The sequence below is a fragment of the Pholcus phalangioides genome, unplaced genomic scaffold (assembly GCF_987345545.1).
Source record: "Pholcus phalangioides strain wild (caught in Gottingen) unplaced genomic scaffold, Ppha-v1.0 ptg000017l_1, whole genome shotgun sequence".
Classification (NCBI taxonomy): Eukaryota; Metazoa; Arthropoda; class Arachnida; order Araneae; family Pholcidae; genus Pholcus; species Pholcus phalangioides.
The window spans coordinates 27097957-27115449 of record NW_028301610.1 but is presented as its reverse complement, the minus strand read 5'-3'; the positions used below and the strand labels follow the sequence as shown (position 1 = coordinate 27115449).

Below are 17493 nucleotides of genomic sequence, written 5' to 3'. Positions count from 1 at the left end.
GTATCAAATAGCCAACACATAACACAAGGAATTGCGGGAAGGTAACACGAATCGCACTGGAGGTGCGAGACAAGAAAAACGTTGGGAAACACTGGTCCATATCTGTTTCTGCTAAAGCCCGAAATGCGTCCAATTCGCGACGGGGCCGGCAACTTCGCGAATCGGCCAAGAGTTTTGGCTAAAGTCCGAATTGCAGAAATGATCCGCACTTTGGCGGGCCATTTCGCGAAGTGGCTGGAGATCCCTGGCCAAAGCTCGATGTGCAGATGCAAGACGGCCCGGTAGGAGCCAAATCCATTTTTTTTCATCGGCAATGTGTGATACATGTCTGTGTGTAGCAGCTGTATTGGATTAGCTCTAGTGACGAGAGGGAAAAAAGTGAGATTTGAGAGAAAAACTATAAAAGTCTTTTCTGCCAAATTTTGGAGAAAAAATGATTACCGCATCGTGACTGCGTTTTGATGGGTTGCCATAACTAAGGTGGACATAATTATCACGAGAAAATATATACGCCAACTTGATCCCGAATCATGTCTTTTGATATCGGACTTCGTAGAGTGGCCGGTGATCATTGCCCAAACTGGTCGGCCCCGTCGCGAATTGGCCGATTTCGGACTTTGGCAGTAACATATCCACCAAAAAATCACTGTTTGGTGTAACTTGAGATCAAATATTCCATATTCGACCTTAATTTTTTCAGAATACTTCTCCAACATGACTAGTCTAGGGTTTTTCTCCTGGGAACCCGCACCTAAAACGCAACCGGGAAATTTCCCAGGAATCCGAATTCATTTCTCGGGATACCGGAAGAAAAATAAGGTTGAAACAGAAAACATTTCTGTACTCAAATAGATATGCCTAAGTAAGGCCGCTCTCACCAGACGTGGGCCTGGGTGAGAAAACAATAGTGTGGGGACCCCCCTATTCCCGATTTTTTTTTCTTTTGTGAGTGAGGGGAATCGGAAATTTAAAAAAGGAAAATTCAGAATAAATGCAAGAAATAATTCCAGCACACCCATGAAAATTTAGAATAAATGAAAAAAAAAATACTTTTAAAATAGATGAATTTTATTCAGAATAAATAAAAGAAATAGTTTAAGAATTGATGAAAATTGGGAATTCCAGAAATGATGAAAATTCAGAATTCATTGGAAAAGAAATTCCAGATAGGGTGGAAATTCATGAAATTCAGAATTCATATGATAAAAATAGATTTCCGGAACCGAGATTACACAGTATAATTAACCATTTAGGCTGCATTGACGAGATATCTCGACAATCTCTTGCCCCCCTTATTTTAGCATTGACCAACCCAGACATAATGTAATGTTGAAGAAATTTCCAGTAATTTGTCAGACAGTGGGAATCTGGAGTAAAGTCATATGATCTTGCTAACACTGTTTTGGTCATGCTTGCATACTTTTTTGTCACTCGCGAACTTGCACACGTTCTAGGTCACTCTTTTGGTTGCTCACCTGCATAGTTCCTTGCTTTATGAGTCACTTCTTTTATCATTTACACGTTTACATATGCTCTAGTTCAGGGGTCCTCAACCTTTCTCGAGTCACGAACACTGCTAATGGCCATCACATCGGACGAAGAGCACCCCTTACGACAACTTTGACGTACTTATGCCTGAAATCTGCATAATTGCAATTTATACAGGGTGATTAATTGAAGCCTATATCAAGTGCTCGCACGAAATAGGACACGAGCATTGAGCACTCTTGGTGAGTCAAAGACCATCATGGTTCTCACGAGCGACAGGTATAAGATGGCTGCTCTACGTCACTCTTTTGGACATTCACATGCTTGCGCATGCTGTAGATCACTCAATAAGTCACTCTAAGTGTCTCCAAGTCACTCTTTTTGTCACTCCCATGCTCACACGATGTGTAAGTTACTCTTTTTTAGTCATTCATATTCTCGCACATCGTTCTGGTCACTCACATGCTTGCACACTGTTTTTGTCGCCGGCGTACTTGCACACTGTTTTGGTCACTCACGAACTTGCGCACGCTCTGGGTAATTCTTTTGGTCATTCACATACTTTCACCCTCTCTAGGTCAATTATTTGGTCATTCACATGCTTGCACACACTCTACGTCACTCACTGATCTGGTATCCTTGCTCTGTACGTCACTCTTTTGTGATTCACATGCTTGCTAAAGCTCTAAATCACTCTTTTGCTTTCTCACGTGCTTGAAAAACTATAGGCCACTCTTTTGGTCGTTCACTAGCCTAGTTCCTTGCTGTCTGGGCAGAGGTGGATTTATTGAGATTTATACAAATTTTGCCGCCCTTCTCCCATTCTACAAATTTTCTTGGCCACTCACTCCTCAAATTTACCACCCCTCTGAGCTTGCTGCCCGCTAACCCCTCTGTAAATACGCCGCCACTGTACGCAGCGCAAGTCAAAATAATGGTATTGTTAGATGCACATTGCAGACAAATCCATTGATATCACTCCGATTTAAATATTTCTTTCCGTCCAGGCACCGGGTCCACTACCCTGATTAGTAATAAATTGTTTTCTGCTATATCTCCATTATCAGCCTTGTTATCAACAGTAATTCAGACGAACTAGAAGAAATGATACAAGAAATGGCAAAGACAAGTATTCAGGTGGGTTTGGAAATGAATCTGCAAAAGACCAAAGTTACATTCAACTCCTTTGCTTTGAAGATGATGATATTATTCAACAACACAGAGATCGAAGAAGTAGAAAGCTATGTATACCTGGGACAAGAAATTATAGCATGGACAACAACAGAATCATTAATGAAATAAACAGGATCGGATGGAGCACTTTTGTCAAAAACTGTGTAATTAAACCACATGCCATTATGCCTGAAAAGAAAAGTGTTTAACCAGTGTGTGCTACCAGCACTGACTTATGGAGCTAAAGCATGGACACTCACAAGCAAGACGATACAAAGGCTACAGACTACACAAAGGAGCATGGAAAGATGTATGTTAGGCATCACAAGAAGAGACAGAAAACTAATTACTCGCATAAGAAGCCACATAAAGGTGTATGATATCATGGAAAGAATAAAACGCTTAAAATGGAAATGGGCTGGACATAGTGCAAGAAGACAGGACAACAGATGGACCACAACCACAAGTATTCTGGATTGGTTCCCCCATAGTGCGTAAGATGGACGAGATCCGAAAAGTGGCTGGAGTCAACTGGATGGCAAAAGCATCAGACAGAGTAATTTCGAGGAGACCTTCATCTAGCAGTGGATTGAAAATGGTTGATGATATATAAAAAAAAAATATGCAACGCAAGCCAAAAGCAATGATATCGTCCGATTACGCCCTTCTTCCATTCTACAAATTTTCTTGGCCACTCACTCCCCAAATTTACCGCCCCTCTGCACTTGCCGCAATCGGCAATAGCCCACTAAGCCCCCCCCCCCCTCCCTGTAAATACGCTACTGTGCGCAATGCAAGTCAAAAGCTATGGTATCGTCAGATGCACATTGCAAAGACAAATCCAATGATATTATTTCGGTTTTAATATCTCTTTCCGTTTAGGCACCAGGCCCGCTGCCCTGATTCGTAACAAATTGTTTTTCGCTGTATGTCGAGCAGTTCTCAACGAAAATAGACGAAATTGGTATCATTTGTTAGCTTTTCCATAGATAAAGCCGAGGATAATGACCCTACCACGCGATTCAAGGCACAAAAAACGTATTCACGTTAAAACTTGTGGCCGGTCTATGGCACAGCCTACCACAACTTCTATCATTCATATGTAGGTGTGTATTCACTTACTTATTAACCCTTATTATTATGGCATTTTCAAAGGTGTTCAATGATTGCTGCTATGCCACCTCGTTGGGCATTTTGCCTGTTGTGGCGTTGTATTTATATTTCTATGCCGCGTAAAGGGTTGACAAGTCTGTAAAGTTTGCGCAATCAGGAACAGGCATGATGGGATTAAAAACGTGGTTGGGAGGAAGAAAGGCTCTCGATGGAGAAGAGGAAAAAAGCCTCTGGTGTTTTTTTTAATTGGGCCAAGCACATGGTGCGGTTACTAAGAGATACGGGAATGTATAATAGAGAATAGCGACGAAAACAATTGTATTGTTTTTTTACACTGCTCGTACTCGAGAAATGAGGCCAAGGAAATAGAGAGCCTACTCAACGAGGTGCGCGACTTGAACAAACCTGTTTGTTTTCAAATCGATCTGCTGATTTTTACTATCTGCTGATTGGTCCGTTTCTCCTTTTTTTCCTTCCCTCTTCTGAAGAGGGATCGTCATCACACCCTTACATTTCAGAACCCCTCCGATCATTTTCTCTATCCTTCTTTACTATGTGCGGACATCTCTTCCTCCACCCCTATGCATTTTTTTCTTCCTAGTCGCAATTCTTGTAGCTCGTACGCGTATTCGCTCCACTATGAGCGCAGCTTTAGAGTGGACTCGGGAGGCAACTTGAAATGCTCGCTGCAAGTGAGTATTAATATTTAATGTTTACTGTTAAAAGTTAATTAAATCATTCTTCAAAAACGAACCCGACAAAGTCCACCACTGAAACGTTGTTGTAAGTGCAGGACGTGAAGCCTTTTCGCAACTGCAAATCTTTGTTTCAAAAGTGATTCAATGAATTTTTTCTTGAAAAATAAATAAAAACTGCCTAGCTCAAATTGTTAGAAGGATTATTCTACAAATATTGAAATTACTCCGAAAGGGAGAAAAACTCCAAAAACCACTAAACCTCCCTTCAAAATGCCATCTTTTTTAATGAAGTAGGCTTCCTTCCAATTTCCACCAGGTGCAAACTAAGAAGTTTAAGTAAAAGCTTTCCATTGAGAAATCAACTTCACAAAATATCTAGGCTTGTCAGTGATAAAATAAGAGGCGTTTATGAAGACGAGATATCTCGTCAATGCAGCTTAAAGGGTTAAATGCTTTTAAATTTACTTGAATTGCTCATGTTTACGATAAACGAATCCCGGGAAATTCTCGGGGTGCCGCGATTGAGGATTCCAATTCTCGCTTTTGCGGGATTGAGAAAAACCGGGGAAACGTTAATCCCTAGTCTCTTTTTTTTTGTTTTGTTAACAAACACATGTACAGTAAAACCTCTCTTTTGCGGAAACCGGTAGAACAAGAAAAATCTTCCTTAAAAAGAAGGCTGACCGTGTGTGTCAAGAGTTTGAAATGCATATTTTTATTATACAAAAGGAAAGTATTATTTCTCGTTAAAAGAGGGGTGACCGTTAAGAGGGGTTTTACTGTATAACAAAATTTCAGAGCTGGATTTATGGCTTTGTCACCTGGGAGTAATTCAAATTTTGCCGTCATTCTCCCGATCTAATTTATGTGTTCTTGACCACCAATTACTGAACTTTGTTGCTCTGGGCTTTCGACCGCTTAGCCCCCTCTCCTGTAAATACGCCTCTGTAAAATGCTGAACAGTGTATCGTCACTCCGCAACTTCGACAAAGGCAACGTCTGAACCAGATGACTTTCATGCAAGATGGAGCATCTCACCTAAAAGTGCTATGCAGGTAAGGCAGTTTCTAAAACGTCACAGACACAATCCTTTCCCCCATAGGCTTTTATTAGTTTTCATACGAAATTTTGTGCCATTTCGGATATTAAATCAAGCTTTGAATAGCTTGAATAGTTCCAGTTTAACTATGACCCAATCTGCTGAGAGAATAAATGTATCCATTCTAATCATATTTTAAAATGCGTAGAGTGCATTTATGTATACAGCGTGTCCCATAAATTCGTAAGTAGTTTCAAAATTCAAAAAATTAAAGACATTAGTATATATATTGGTTTGCGAAAGTTACCGTATATACTCATGTATACATTGGCATACGCAAAGGGAGGCCCTTGAGCCAAAATTATGGTGTTATTTTGCAGGAAAAAACGTAACCCCCTCAGAAGGAAAAAATCTGAAACACCCTCGAGAAAATTCTACGTACTCCTATAAGCCGAGTTTTTTTTTGTTGAAAATTTTGTTCCTTTATTTGAGGGTTTCGGCTTATACACGGGTCAGTTTTTTGAGGAGAAAATATTGACCCCCACACTTTCTCAAATCATATAGCTACGTGACCTCCACACGGCTAGCTTGAAGATTCGCGACGTCATTGGACTGCTATAGATGGCGTCATCAGTAGTGTAATTAGTTGTGTAATTTTTGTAATATACATGTAGATGCGTTACTAATCAGTAGGGTGATTAGTAACATTATTTTGTAGTTAAATTTTAGCCCAACAGAACCGATGATGTTAGAGCCAAATCAAAAAATAAATAAAAATATCGTTGGCTTTGATACACGGTGGACTAACGCCGATTTTATAGCCTTTAGATGTGATTATCAACAAGGCTTTTTAAAGATTATTTAAGGAATTTATATATGGCCGAGTGGATGAGTTCCGAAGTTAAAGAAACAATACAAAGCGGTGCCTTAAAGATACCCGACATTGACCAAGTGTACCAGTGGGTTCCCGAGACGTGTAATTCTGTTTCCACGGAAATCATCATCAAATCCTTTCAAAAGTGTTGTGTCAACAGCACAATGGACGGAACTAGAGACGACATCTTTGAAATTTAAGACAGCAATAATAGCACAGTTGAGAAGATGAAAACGTAGATGCTACGCCGTATGATGACTTGACGTTTAATGTAGAGCTTTAAGAATCGGAAGAACAAATGGATTAGAAAGTTCGAATCATTTTTTTCATTGAAACTTTTATTACATGAAAATATACGAATTTTTGTGAATTTTGAAAGTATTCACGAATTCTTGGGGTATCCTATACGTTTTACTGTCTATAGAAAGTTTTTTTTTTTTGGAATCAGTCTACACTTAGATGTAAACTACTTAATAATTGATATGCGAGCATTCTTGTGATTTAAGATTGAATTTTATTCATTATTTTTCTATAGTGGGACATAAGTATAAATTTTTTTTAATAACAAATTAACAAATTTGTTAGGCATTTTTAACAATCAAGCACAATGATAATATACTTGATAAATAATGATCAAGCATAATTAAACGATAACAAAATATCGTGCATAAAAAAGTGCGAGTCAGCAAAACGTGAAATTCGTTTCATTTTCGAAACACCATTTACCGAGACTTTCCATTGGTTGATGTTTTGGCATTAACCATTTCCAAACGTTTGTAGAACTCTTCTTCAGAACTACTGGACGGTTCTTCTCCCTGGCAATATCTCTTGAAAAAAAAAATAGTTTTTGAGCTATCAAAAACCTTTCTCTTAGGTCGGTATTACACTATAAAAGTTTGATAAAATCCCTTTTATAAAACAAAAAATCCAACCAATAAAGCTCATAGGTTACATTCGAGCAAATTCAACCAATAAGCTTATTGGTTGAATTTTTCAAGTTTTATAAAAGGACTTTTAGAAAACTTTTATAGTGTAATACTGGCCTTAGTCATAATTAATATACTGTATTTATGAAATTTTTAGCCAAAATTTATGTGTGCACAGTATGAATCCTACAATCACTAGACGAATTTTCAAAGTATTACCTTATTTAAAGACTGAAGCGATGTACTCTCAACATTAATGCAATTGGATGAGTATCTGATTTTATAAAATATAAACAGTTGGTTTCTTTACATAGAAATCAAACAAATACAATCTTTTTTTCAGAGTCTATTAATGAATTTTAGTTTTCCTGGAATGGAGTTATAATAGCAACAGTAAGAAAGAGCAGATGCTTTTTGCTTTCTTGAGGAATAAATATACTGTAATACGAAGGTTTTTAACAGGTGGCTGATGCGAAAATATATTTAGGAAAGAGAAAATTCTACTGCCCTTGCGAGGAATTGGACCCACGTCCTCTCTGTTGCCGGGTGCGCGCCCTAGCCCACTAGACTACAAAGGCAACGAATATCTTAATTTTTTTTCTTGGAGCTCGTGTGCACTGAACGGGGCCGTACGTGGACGGTCGGACTTAATTCAGGCCAAAGCTCATAATTGCTGGCACTGCCACCACATGGCGACTTATCCGAGGAGGATGTCACTCTCTGCTATCCATACAAAGGTTTTTAACAGCTGGCTGATACGAAAATATATTTAGGAAAGAGAAAATTCGACTGCCCTTGCGGGGAATCGAACCCACGCCCTATCTCTACGGCACTCTCCCGGCAAGAGAGAGGACGTGGGTTCGATTCCCCGCAACTTTGCAGCTCTATCAGATGTGCTATCTAACTCAACGATGTGATTTTTCCATGTTTTATGAATGGGAAATCCTACTCTACTAGTTCTTCCATTATCTGTTCCTCTGTAGTAAAATACATGTCCATTGGCAAGTTCTATTTTGTCCTTCTTTTCTTCTTACGTCACAGATGCCTAAGATGTCCCAATTTATTCTTTCCAGTTCTTCGAAATCCTGTCAACGATTGTCTGTTGAAAGAGATCGCCCGTTATACGTGGCCAAGGTCATCCTATGGCAGCCTGGTTCAACCCAGAGATTCTTAGCACCTCTTCATGTCTTGCTGATGGCTGCAATAATCAGGGACACTTGGACTGCTGGGGAACTGAGGGCCTTATCTTGTTTTATTCACAGAGCTCGTGATTTTTAGAGGGTTTTTTAGTCATAGCCCTCCACGCTGGCCACTGCGGGTTGAAGGAAGCCCATCCGCGTCTGTTCACCACGTGTTCAATATGGCCGGTGCCGTCTTAAGGCATGGGCCCACCCGGGTACCATACAAAAATGGAAATTTTCGAGAAGTTGTTTGGTAGGGCCTCAGAAAAATCAATTAGTCCGGGGGCCCATGATACTCTTAAGACGGCCCTGAACATGGCTATTTACTGGCTGCACCACGAGAAGGTGGAAATTGGACCTTATGTATTAGCCTCAACTCCTAGTCTCTCTTAATTCCTCTAAGTCCTCATGAAGAAGCAATCGAAGGATTTACTTCTCCTACTTAACAAGTAAAGAATATTCAACAGCCCTGTGTACTAGTAGTCTATTATAACATTACGGGAAAATACGAGACATACGAGGTCATCCAAATAATTGCCGAAATTCATTGTGGTTGTTTAAGACTAATCTAGTTGGAAAATTTCTTGGCTGTTGGCAACACCATACCCCGCCCTCCCACATCCTGTGATCTTTCGCGGGTCCCCAAAACATACTTTTCACGGGCTTCTATGGTGAATTTATAGCGTATAAAAAAACAAAAAATGATGAGAACCGTGTGGGCAATTGTTCACGACAGGTTGCAATATCGGAAGGTGTGTGCCGCTTGGGTTCCGAAGCAGCTCACCGACCAGCAAAAGTAACTGCGTATGGGGCTAGCACTGCAACATCTGTTTCGGTATCAGGAAGACCCCGCTTTCATGGAGCGGATCGTCACAGGTGATGAGACCTGGTGCCATCACTACGAGCCAGAGACAAAGCGGGACAGCATGCAGTGGAAGCATGCGTCGTCACCTCCCCCTAAAAAGTTCAAAGCCGTGCCGTCAGCAGGCAAGGTGTTGCTCACCATCTTTTTCGACGTTCAAGGTCCGCTACTTGTGGAATTCCTCAAGCACAGAAAAACCATTAACTCCGATGTGTACTGTGAGACACTCCGACGCCTACGCAGGTCCATCAAGAACAAAAGACCGGGGCTACTCACGAAGGGTGTGGTTCTGCTCCATGATAACGCGCGTCCACACGTCTCCAAAGTCATACACATGGAACTGGCCAAGTTCAAGTGGGAGCTGTTGGACCATCCGCCCTACAGTCCGGACATGTCGCCCTGCGATTTCCATGTGTTTGGTCCACTGAAGAAACACCTGAAAGGGAAGCGCTTCAACTCGGACGACGTACTCAAGGACGCTGTGAAGGACTGGGTCTCGTCACAGCCGCGGGAATTCTGGGAACAAGGAATCCTGCGGCTTGTTCATCAGTGGGATCGTTGTGCTCAGGCCTATGGTGTATATTTTGTATAAAGTCTACATTTGTACCTACCGTGTCGTTTCGTACCTTTTCATTTGATCACCCCTTATATATATGCATATATCAATTGACATCATCATCGTGGCACCCCCCCCCCCAGACTTCCAAGTGTATCACTGCCTATGGCAGCAAGTATCGATCAGATTCCTTTCGGAAACCTGTCAATCCCTCCAACGGTATCACCATGAATAAAGTTTATTTTCAAGGACTGAACCAATAAATTAAACCAGGATCCCCAAGGTGGACACCCTCGCATGGATTCCAGTGAGATTCATCCCAGGTCCTTCAGCTGGAATCTTGTCAGAATTCCATGTGAAAGCCATGGACAAAATTAACATTGTACCAATGGTAAAACCCAGGGCACCTACAAGAGCCAGGTCATGGGGGGGGGGCATCCTATGAATGGATGATACATTATCTGCTAATAATGTTTTGTTCATTTAGTTGCACATGGAATCTATAATAGGGTCATAGAAGGTATTTGTTAAGGTCCCCGCCCTAGGTACCTGAACCGTGTATGTTGATAGCACATACCTCATATAAATCAAATAAAAATAAGATTTAACACTTTAATTTTTTTTTTTAAATAAATGCAAAGAGCTCATTACTTGAAAATGAGATTCAACAGTTTATTTTAAAAATTCGACGGTAAATAAAGTAACAACAAAATGTATGAAAAGGCTTTGGAGCACGTGTTAAGGAGTCAATAAGGTTGAATTGGACTGTAGCAAACCCGTCTCTATCCAGGAGGCTTTGGCTGTAGACTATAAAAGCATGAGGGCATAGTGATACAGTTATCAAATACACTGCTGGCCACCGTAAATGCAACACCCTGAAGGAAGCATGCAAATAATATGAAATTTACAACATGCATTAGCGGAGGTGAGATATGCAAATGATTAGAATTTCAGCGCAGACGCTCATCACGCGCACCTGTGGCGCCACTTCAAAGCGCTATTTTAGGCTTGGAGATTTCGACGATTTGAAGTACGGCAATTGTGTTTTTCTTGTGGTTTTTTCAAAAAAACGATCAATTATGCCTCGTAGAAAACAGCGATCATCTTTTGATCGCTGTATCCGAGTTCGACAGAGGAAGGATAGTGGCCTACCGAGATTGTGGATTATCTTTCAGGGAAATCGGTAGTCGTGTTGGACGAAACCAAACAACTGTAATGCGGATATGTGATCGTTGGATGCAGGAGGGTACGACGGACCGACGTGTTCGATCGCATCCACCTCAGTGCACCACTTCACGTGATGACAGGCGTATTGTGCGTATGGCAGTGACGGATCGCTCAGCCACATCACGAACCACAGCACAGCACATTCAGTCTGTACCGCATCATCCAGTGTCTGCGCGTACCATTCGACGCCGTTTACAGCAGAGTGGTCTGTCCGCAAGACGTCCATTGCTTCGTCTACCCTTGACGCAGAACCACAGACGTCTCCGCCGCCAATGGTGCGATGAAAGAAGGATGTGGACGGCACAATGGAATGAAATTGTCTTTACTGACGAGTCACGCTTCTGTCTGCAACACCACGATGGTCGGATTCGAGTCTGGAGACACCGTGGAGAGAGGATGCTGAACAGCTGCGTTATGCACCGCCACACTGGTCCTGCACCGGGTATTATGGTATGGGGCGGTATTGGATATCACTCTCGCACTCCTTTAGTACGCATTGCCGGTACTTTAAAAAGCCAGCGCTACATCACCGAGGCGTTGGAGCCAGTTGTCCTTCCTTACCTTCAGAGCTTGCCCACAGCCATATTTCAACAGGATAATGCGCGACCACAGGTGGCACGCATTGTCCAAAGGTTCTTCGTCAATCGCCAGATTGAATTGCTTCCCTGGCCAGCTCGCTCTCCGGATCTTTCGCCGATAGAAAACATGTGGTCCATGGTTGCTCAACGATTGACCCAGATTACATCCCCAGCTGCCACACCAGATCAACTTTGGCAACGCGTGGAAGCTGCTTGGTCTGCTGTACCCCAAGAACACATCCAAAGTCTCTTTGAATCAATGCCGAGGCGTGTGGCAGCGGTGATCTCCAACAATGGCGGCTACTCTGGCTACTGATTTTGGCAGGAACCACACTTCACAGAAGTCTATAAATTTAATCATTTGATGCTTGGTCAACATGTTATCTACAAAATAAATATTGTTGCGATATCTCTTGTCTTTCTTGGTGTTGCAATTTGGGTGGCCAGCAGTGTAGTTAGGCTATCTTAAAATTGAGAGTGATCTAGATTCATGCACAAACGATAACTCTTTTTTTTTATTTTTAGGTAGTTATTTGATTGCATACCGCACAAATTGATTAATTACATAGACATGTCACTTTTGTGACTATTGTATCGTGGTCATTTTTCGCTGCCGGTCTGATATCGGACTCTACAGTTTAGAGAGAATTTTGAACGGCTGAATAAATTCGATCATATTTCAGAACTGTTCAGCTGTTAGGTTGTATTAATTTAATTAATTGATTTATTAATTAATATTCTTTATTTTTATAACCAATTTTACGATTAAGTAACGGAAATTGGGAAATACGAAATACATCGTAGAAAGTGATGTAGACATATGATTAAAATCGTACCTTTCTGGTTTGTTTATATAAACACAACCGCGCTAATTTAGTCTGAAATGCGCTAGCAGTGATCGTGATGTTAAGGATTTCGAGCGATATTTATAACATAGTTAAAGAATAAATACAATATGCATTCGAATGCATTGAAAAATTAAGATACACTTGATTATATTAAAGTTAATATGCACCTAAACATATTAATATTGCACTCAAATAAATTAATATCCGTTTTATCCATTTTCGTATCTGTGCTTGGCTCTGAGTGAGTATGCATTTGACAGTGTTTAATAAGTGAGGGGTTCTTAACCTTTTCGAGCCGTGACAAAAAAAATCAGCTTTATGACCCCTGTTTGTTTGTTTTTCGAAACTGGTGAAACCAGTGACGCAATAAGTGCATTTATAGCAGGACCGTCTTAAGAGCATCATGGGCCCCCGGGCCAAGTGGTTTTTCTGAGGCCCTACCAGGTGAATTCTAGAAAATTTCAACCGAATCTCATTTTTGTGAGGCCCCTCTTCTCTTGAGGCCCCCGGGCCGTGCCCGGGTGGGCCCATGCGTTAAGACGTCACTGGGACTAAGTGTATTTGTACGACCCATCTCGGAAGCCCCTGTGAATCAAGTTTGGGTCGGGACCCATAGCTCAAGAATCCCTGGCTGTAAATGGATTTTTACGACCCACATCTGGGAATCCCTTTCGAATCAAGTTTAGGGTGCAACCCATAGATCAAGAGCCCACTGTATGATAGTAAATTTAAACAACCCATCTCCGAAACTATTGACCCATAGGCTGAGAACCCCTGGTTTAAGTAGAAGCATAATTTTTATTCTAATTTTCATGTTTGATTTTCATTCTATTCAATGATAGATTTTTAAAAAAAATTAATTTGGGGAAATATTCTAAAATTTCCATTTTTTTAAATTATGATATCACATTTTGCAGTTGATAATCCATTGTTTTTTTTTACTATTATAGCTTGAACTTTTTGTTTTTCAATTTCTTAAATAGCCTAACTCCTTATAATGGCCAGCATGGATCTGTGTTGAGTTATGGTGCAATACATGAGTGTCAAAAACAACAATCGGGAACTCAACCTCATGAAATATTTCCTGCTCATTCTAACAATAATGGTGATGATTCACCTTTGTATAAAATGAAGAGATTTGTTCAAGTTTGGAACACCGATTTAGGAGCATCGAAAGTTGTACGAGGTCATTATGCAGTTATATCAAACCCTGTACAAACATTGTCTGTGTTGGAGCCCAATCAACCTGGAGGTTGCAAGTTAAACTTGAGGCAGACAGTATTTGAAACAGCCAGGCAAAAAGATTGCATTTTAGCCATTAATGCTGGTTATTTCAACACAAGAAATGGGGAGTGTCATGGTGAGCCGAGTTCTATATATATATATATATATATATTTCACTGCATTTAAAATACAGTCGAACCTTGTTGAGGCCAATTCACTCAGTAAAAATCAAATGCTGTTGTTTAATATCATTGTAAATAATACCAATACTGATGGCGGCCCTTCACAAAAAATTCTGGGATGTTAAAATTGTTTTGCATTGCATTATTATGCAGGCAGAACATGATATCCACATGGGCAAGTGGGACATTTGCTGCATACCACATGATTTTTGGGTCCTCAAGATCTAAACATTTAACTTATTCGTTGACTAACCAAATATCTTTCATCTCAGTTGCAGTGGAAACCTTACTAATTTCTGCTTTGCCTAGGGTCCACTGAAGTCAAAATCGAGCCCTGGATATACGTAATCGAACTATTTTTGTTTACCAAACTATTTTTCACATCTGCATCTATGCAGTGCAAAAATAATACTCTATCAACGTAAAATTCATGTAAATAATTTGCACTGCAAGCCTAACCAATACCTTAACAACATTGAATGTTATAATTTAGGTTCATCAGTTGTCATCTGTAATTCTTTTTTGCAAATTGTGAGAATTCATGCTCTTCTTTCAATATTTTCTACTTTAAAAGATGTATGGAATTCTAATATTTAAAAATATATACTATGTATATAGGCCTATATAGTATACAGAGTGATCCAAAAATCCTGCAACCATGGGCGGAGATACAGGGCATGGGGGGGGGGGGCATTGCCAGCATCAAAGGTGGAGTCGACTGATCAAATGTATAAATGTATATATGAATTGACATCATCATCATGTCCCCACCAGCAATAATGACTGTGCCCCCCCCCCAGACTTCCAAGTCTATCTCCGCCTATGCCTGCAACCCGTTATGAAAGAATTAATTTCTGATATTCTACTGATTGTAAATTTATTCATAGACCAGCACTGTACTGTTCAAGTTTTGATATAGTTTAGATATATATTTGACATCTATATTTTGATGGGCATCTTTTTTCAGCCACCTTGTTGGGCATTCTGTCTGTTGTGGCCTTTGTATTTGTATATAAGGTTGCACGAGTGCAACTTTTGGAACACATCCTACAAGGCACTGCATGTTATGACAAGCAGCAATGTTTCTGCGTATATATGACTGGTTTGCTGTTGTATTTTGCTGTGGTGGTCATTTCTCATTGAAGCAGCATAGGAGAAGGTTCCTTTTAATTTATTTTCGAGATTGAAGATACATCATAAGCGTTGTGCAGCAATGGAGGATTAGCTCTTTTGAAGGAATTGAATGAAGAACGTTAAAAAAATTAATTATGGTATCAGTGTTACATTTTCCAAATTACAGCAATTCTTCTCTCATACTATAATTTTAACTGGATATCTTGCACTCCCTCCATCTAAAATGTACTGCAATATAGATGAAGACAAGGGTATTCCACTAGTCAAACTGTCAAAGAACTGACTGAAGAAATAAAAATGTATCTACATCTTTCAGATAATTTCTCTTGATAATAATTCAGATATAATAGTTCAGATAATTTATCATTTTTGTTTAAGAAATTATTTTCTAAACTGAGACCTTTTATTGATTATTTGACCTGAAGTGGGATCCCCGGTCAGCGTTGATAGTGGTTGTATTCATCCTTTGAAGACGGCATCTATAGTGTGTCAAAACACTTCAGGAATTCATGGCTTTTCCCCTCAATATTTGCCTTTATTGTTGATTCTAAATTGCAAACATATTTAATTGCAAATGATAAGATTGGTAAAAATCCAATTGACAATTAAATCAACAGTGTCCAAAAACAAAACTAAAATAATTTTGGTGGTATTCTAGTGATTAAAAAACAAAAAAACAATGAAATAGCCAGGACTCTTGTCTCATCTGAGTTGATCTCTGATAAGGCGAAAAAGTCATAAAGCAGCAGATTGCCAGGTAAATTTGGTTGCCAACCCATGCTTCAGAGAGTGTGAACATGATTGTTTCAGCCTTTTTATATTACTCTTTTGCAGGAAAACATTGATACAAAAAAATTGAAAATTCTTCACTGCATCTTTCAATTTTTTAATGTGGATTTTTAATGTCACTTCCCAGGGGTGGGTGGCGAAGGGCTGAATAAGTTTGGGAAACACTGGTCTAAACCAATTTTCAACCTTTGATTGTGATTCTGACTAAAATTTTAAAATTATTGCAATCTGAAGAAACAGCTTCCTTTCTGGCGGTGTTCTGGAAAAAAAATATTTTTCACTACAAAGAAATATTTTGAAAAATTTTTTCTTATTTTTTGGTTTTCACAAGTTTTAAAGATATTTGAACTTGAACCCTGATGCACCCAGTTTATGAGCATCTAACAAGTTTTACCTGTATCTTGCTCTGTGTAGGAAATGTTATCAGTGATGGAGTCGTGGTTGTTAATTCAAAAGGAATACAAAATGCTCATTTCGGTCTGAAAAGTGATGGAAGTATTTTCACTGGGTAAGATAATTTTTAATATATTATATGATAATTATATAGGGCCTATATATCAAATGTTATATGCAGTCATTTGTCATATTATAAACTCATAATATTGTATGAGCAGCTTTACAATTCTGTTTATCATAAATCAAAATGCAAGATGGTCATAAAATAACTTTGCTGATATATGTGCCCTTTTCACAGGCATCCTGCGCCTACATTTATGGGTCTACAGGCACTACTCCATTGCCATTTGCTTTTTTATATGCTGATCATTTTGCAATGCATAAAAGTGGGTATTGCCATTTGAATTTGTAAAATTTTTTGTTCTGCCCTTAACCGCAAGCGCTGGGATTTCAATTTTTTTTTCACATCTTTAGCGTATACTCTGAAACATTTAAATCTCAAATTTCATCCAAATTTGTTGATTTGTGTGGCTGCTAGGGGTTCGTATATTGGCAAAGTTATTTTAGGACCACCCTGTACAAGTAATTTTTCTTTGTAAGTTACAAGTTAAAAAATTATCTACTGTGAAATCTTGATTTAAAGGTATTCTGTGAATGTGACATACCTAATTCTGAGAAAAATGGGTTTGTGTGAAGTTAAGTGACAATGAAAAATTTTATGCAAACTCTGCAATATCAGTTTTGTGCTTACACATTGCGTTTTGGTCATATGAAGTAGTTTACAGTAGATTTGTGAAGAATTTTTAAATTTTATGAAAATTTTAATAAAAGATTTGATAATGAGATGCTGCACTTGTTTTCCAAACTATTTTTCCTATTAAATAAGAGTGCAAAGTAAATGATAAAAGTGTAATGTACGAATTATATAATACAATCTAAATAAGAATTTTATGAAAACATTAGTCTTTACACAGATGAGGAATGTGACAGCATGTCTTTCAGTCAGAATCAGATTCATTTTCACTGTCATTTTGATCCAGTTCTGCATCGTCCTCAGTATTTTTTTCTGACACATGCTCTTGGGTACAAATTTTTCTTCGTTGGCCTCCTGGAATTTGGTACTGAAGAGAATTATAGGAGTCATGGTGCACTGGTGGCTCAAATAATAAAGGAATAGCAGGTTTTTGAACCTCTTGTACTTGATC

The 17493-nt window shown here is 39.3% G+C and overlaps 1 protein-coding gene across 2 annotated transcripts in view; it reads left to right on the top strand.

Annotated features, from left to right (window-relative positions):
* The first annotated feature begins 12577 nt into the window (after positions 1-12577).
* Positions 12578-17493, top strand: part of LOC149072628 (N-acetylglucosamine-1-phosphodiester alpha-N-acetylglucosaminidase-like) — a 43726-nt gene continuing 38810 nt past the window's right edge. The window contains exons 1-3 of one of the 2 annotated variants that reach the window (XM_089246249.1): positions 12578-12804; positions 13547-13923; positions 16307-16400. In XM_089246249.1, coding sequence (XP_089102375.1) covers positions 12725-12804; positions 13547-13923; positions 16307-16400 — 551 coding nt within the window. In that variant the 5' untranslated portion in view covers positions 12578-12724. The remainder of the gene's footprint in view (positions 12805-13546; positions 13924-16306; positions 16401-17493) is intronic. The other variant, XM_089246250.1, reaches the window with a different exon arrangement.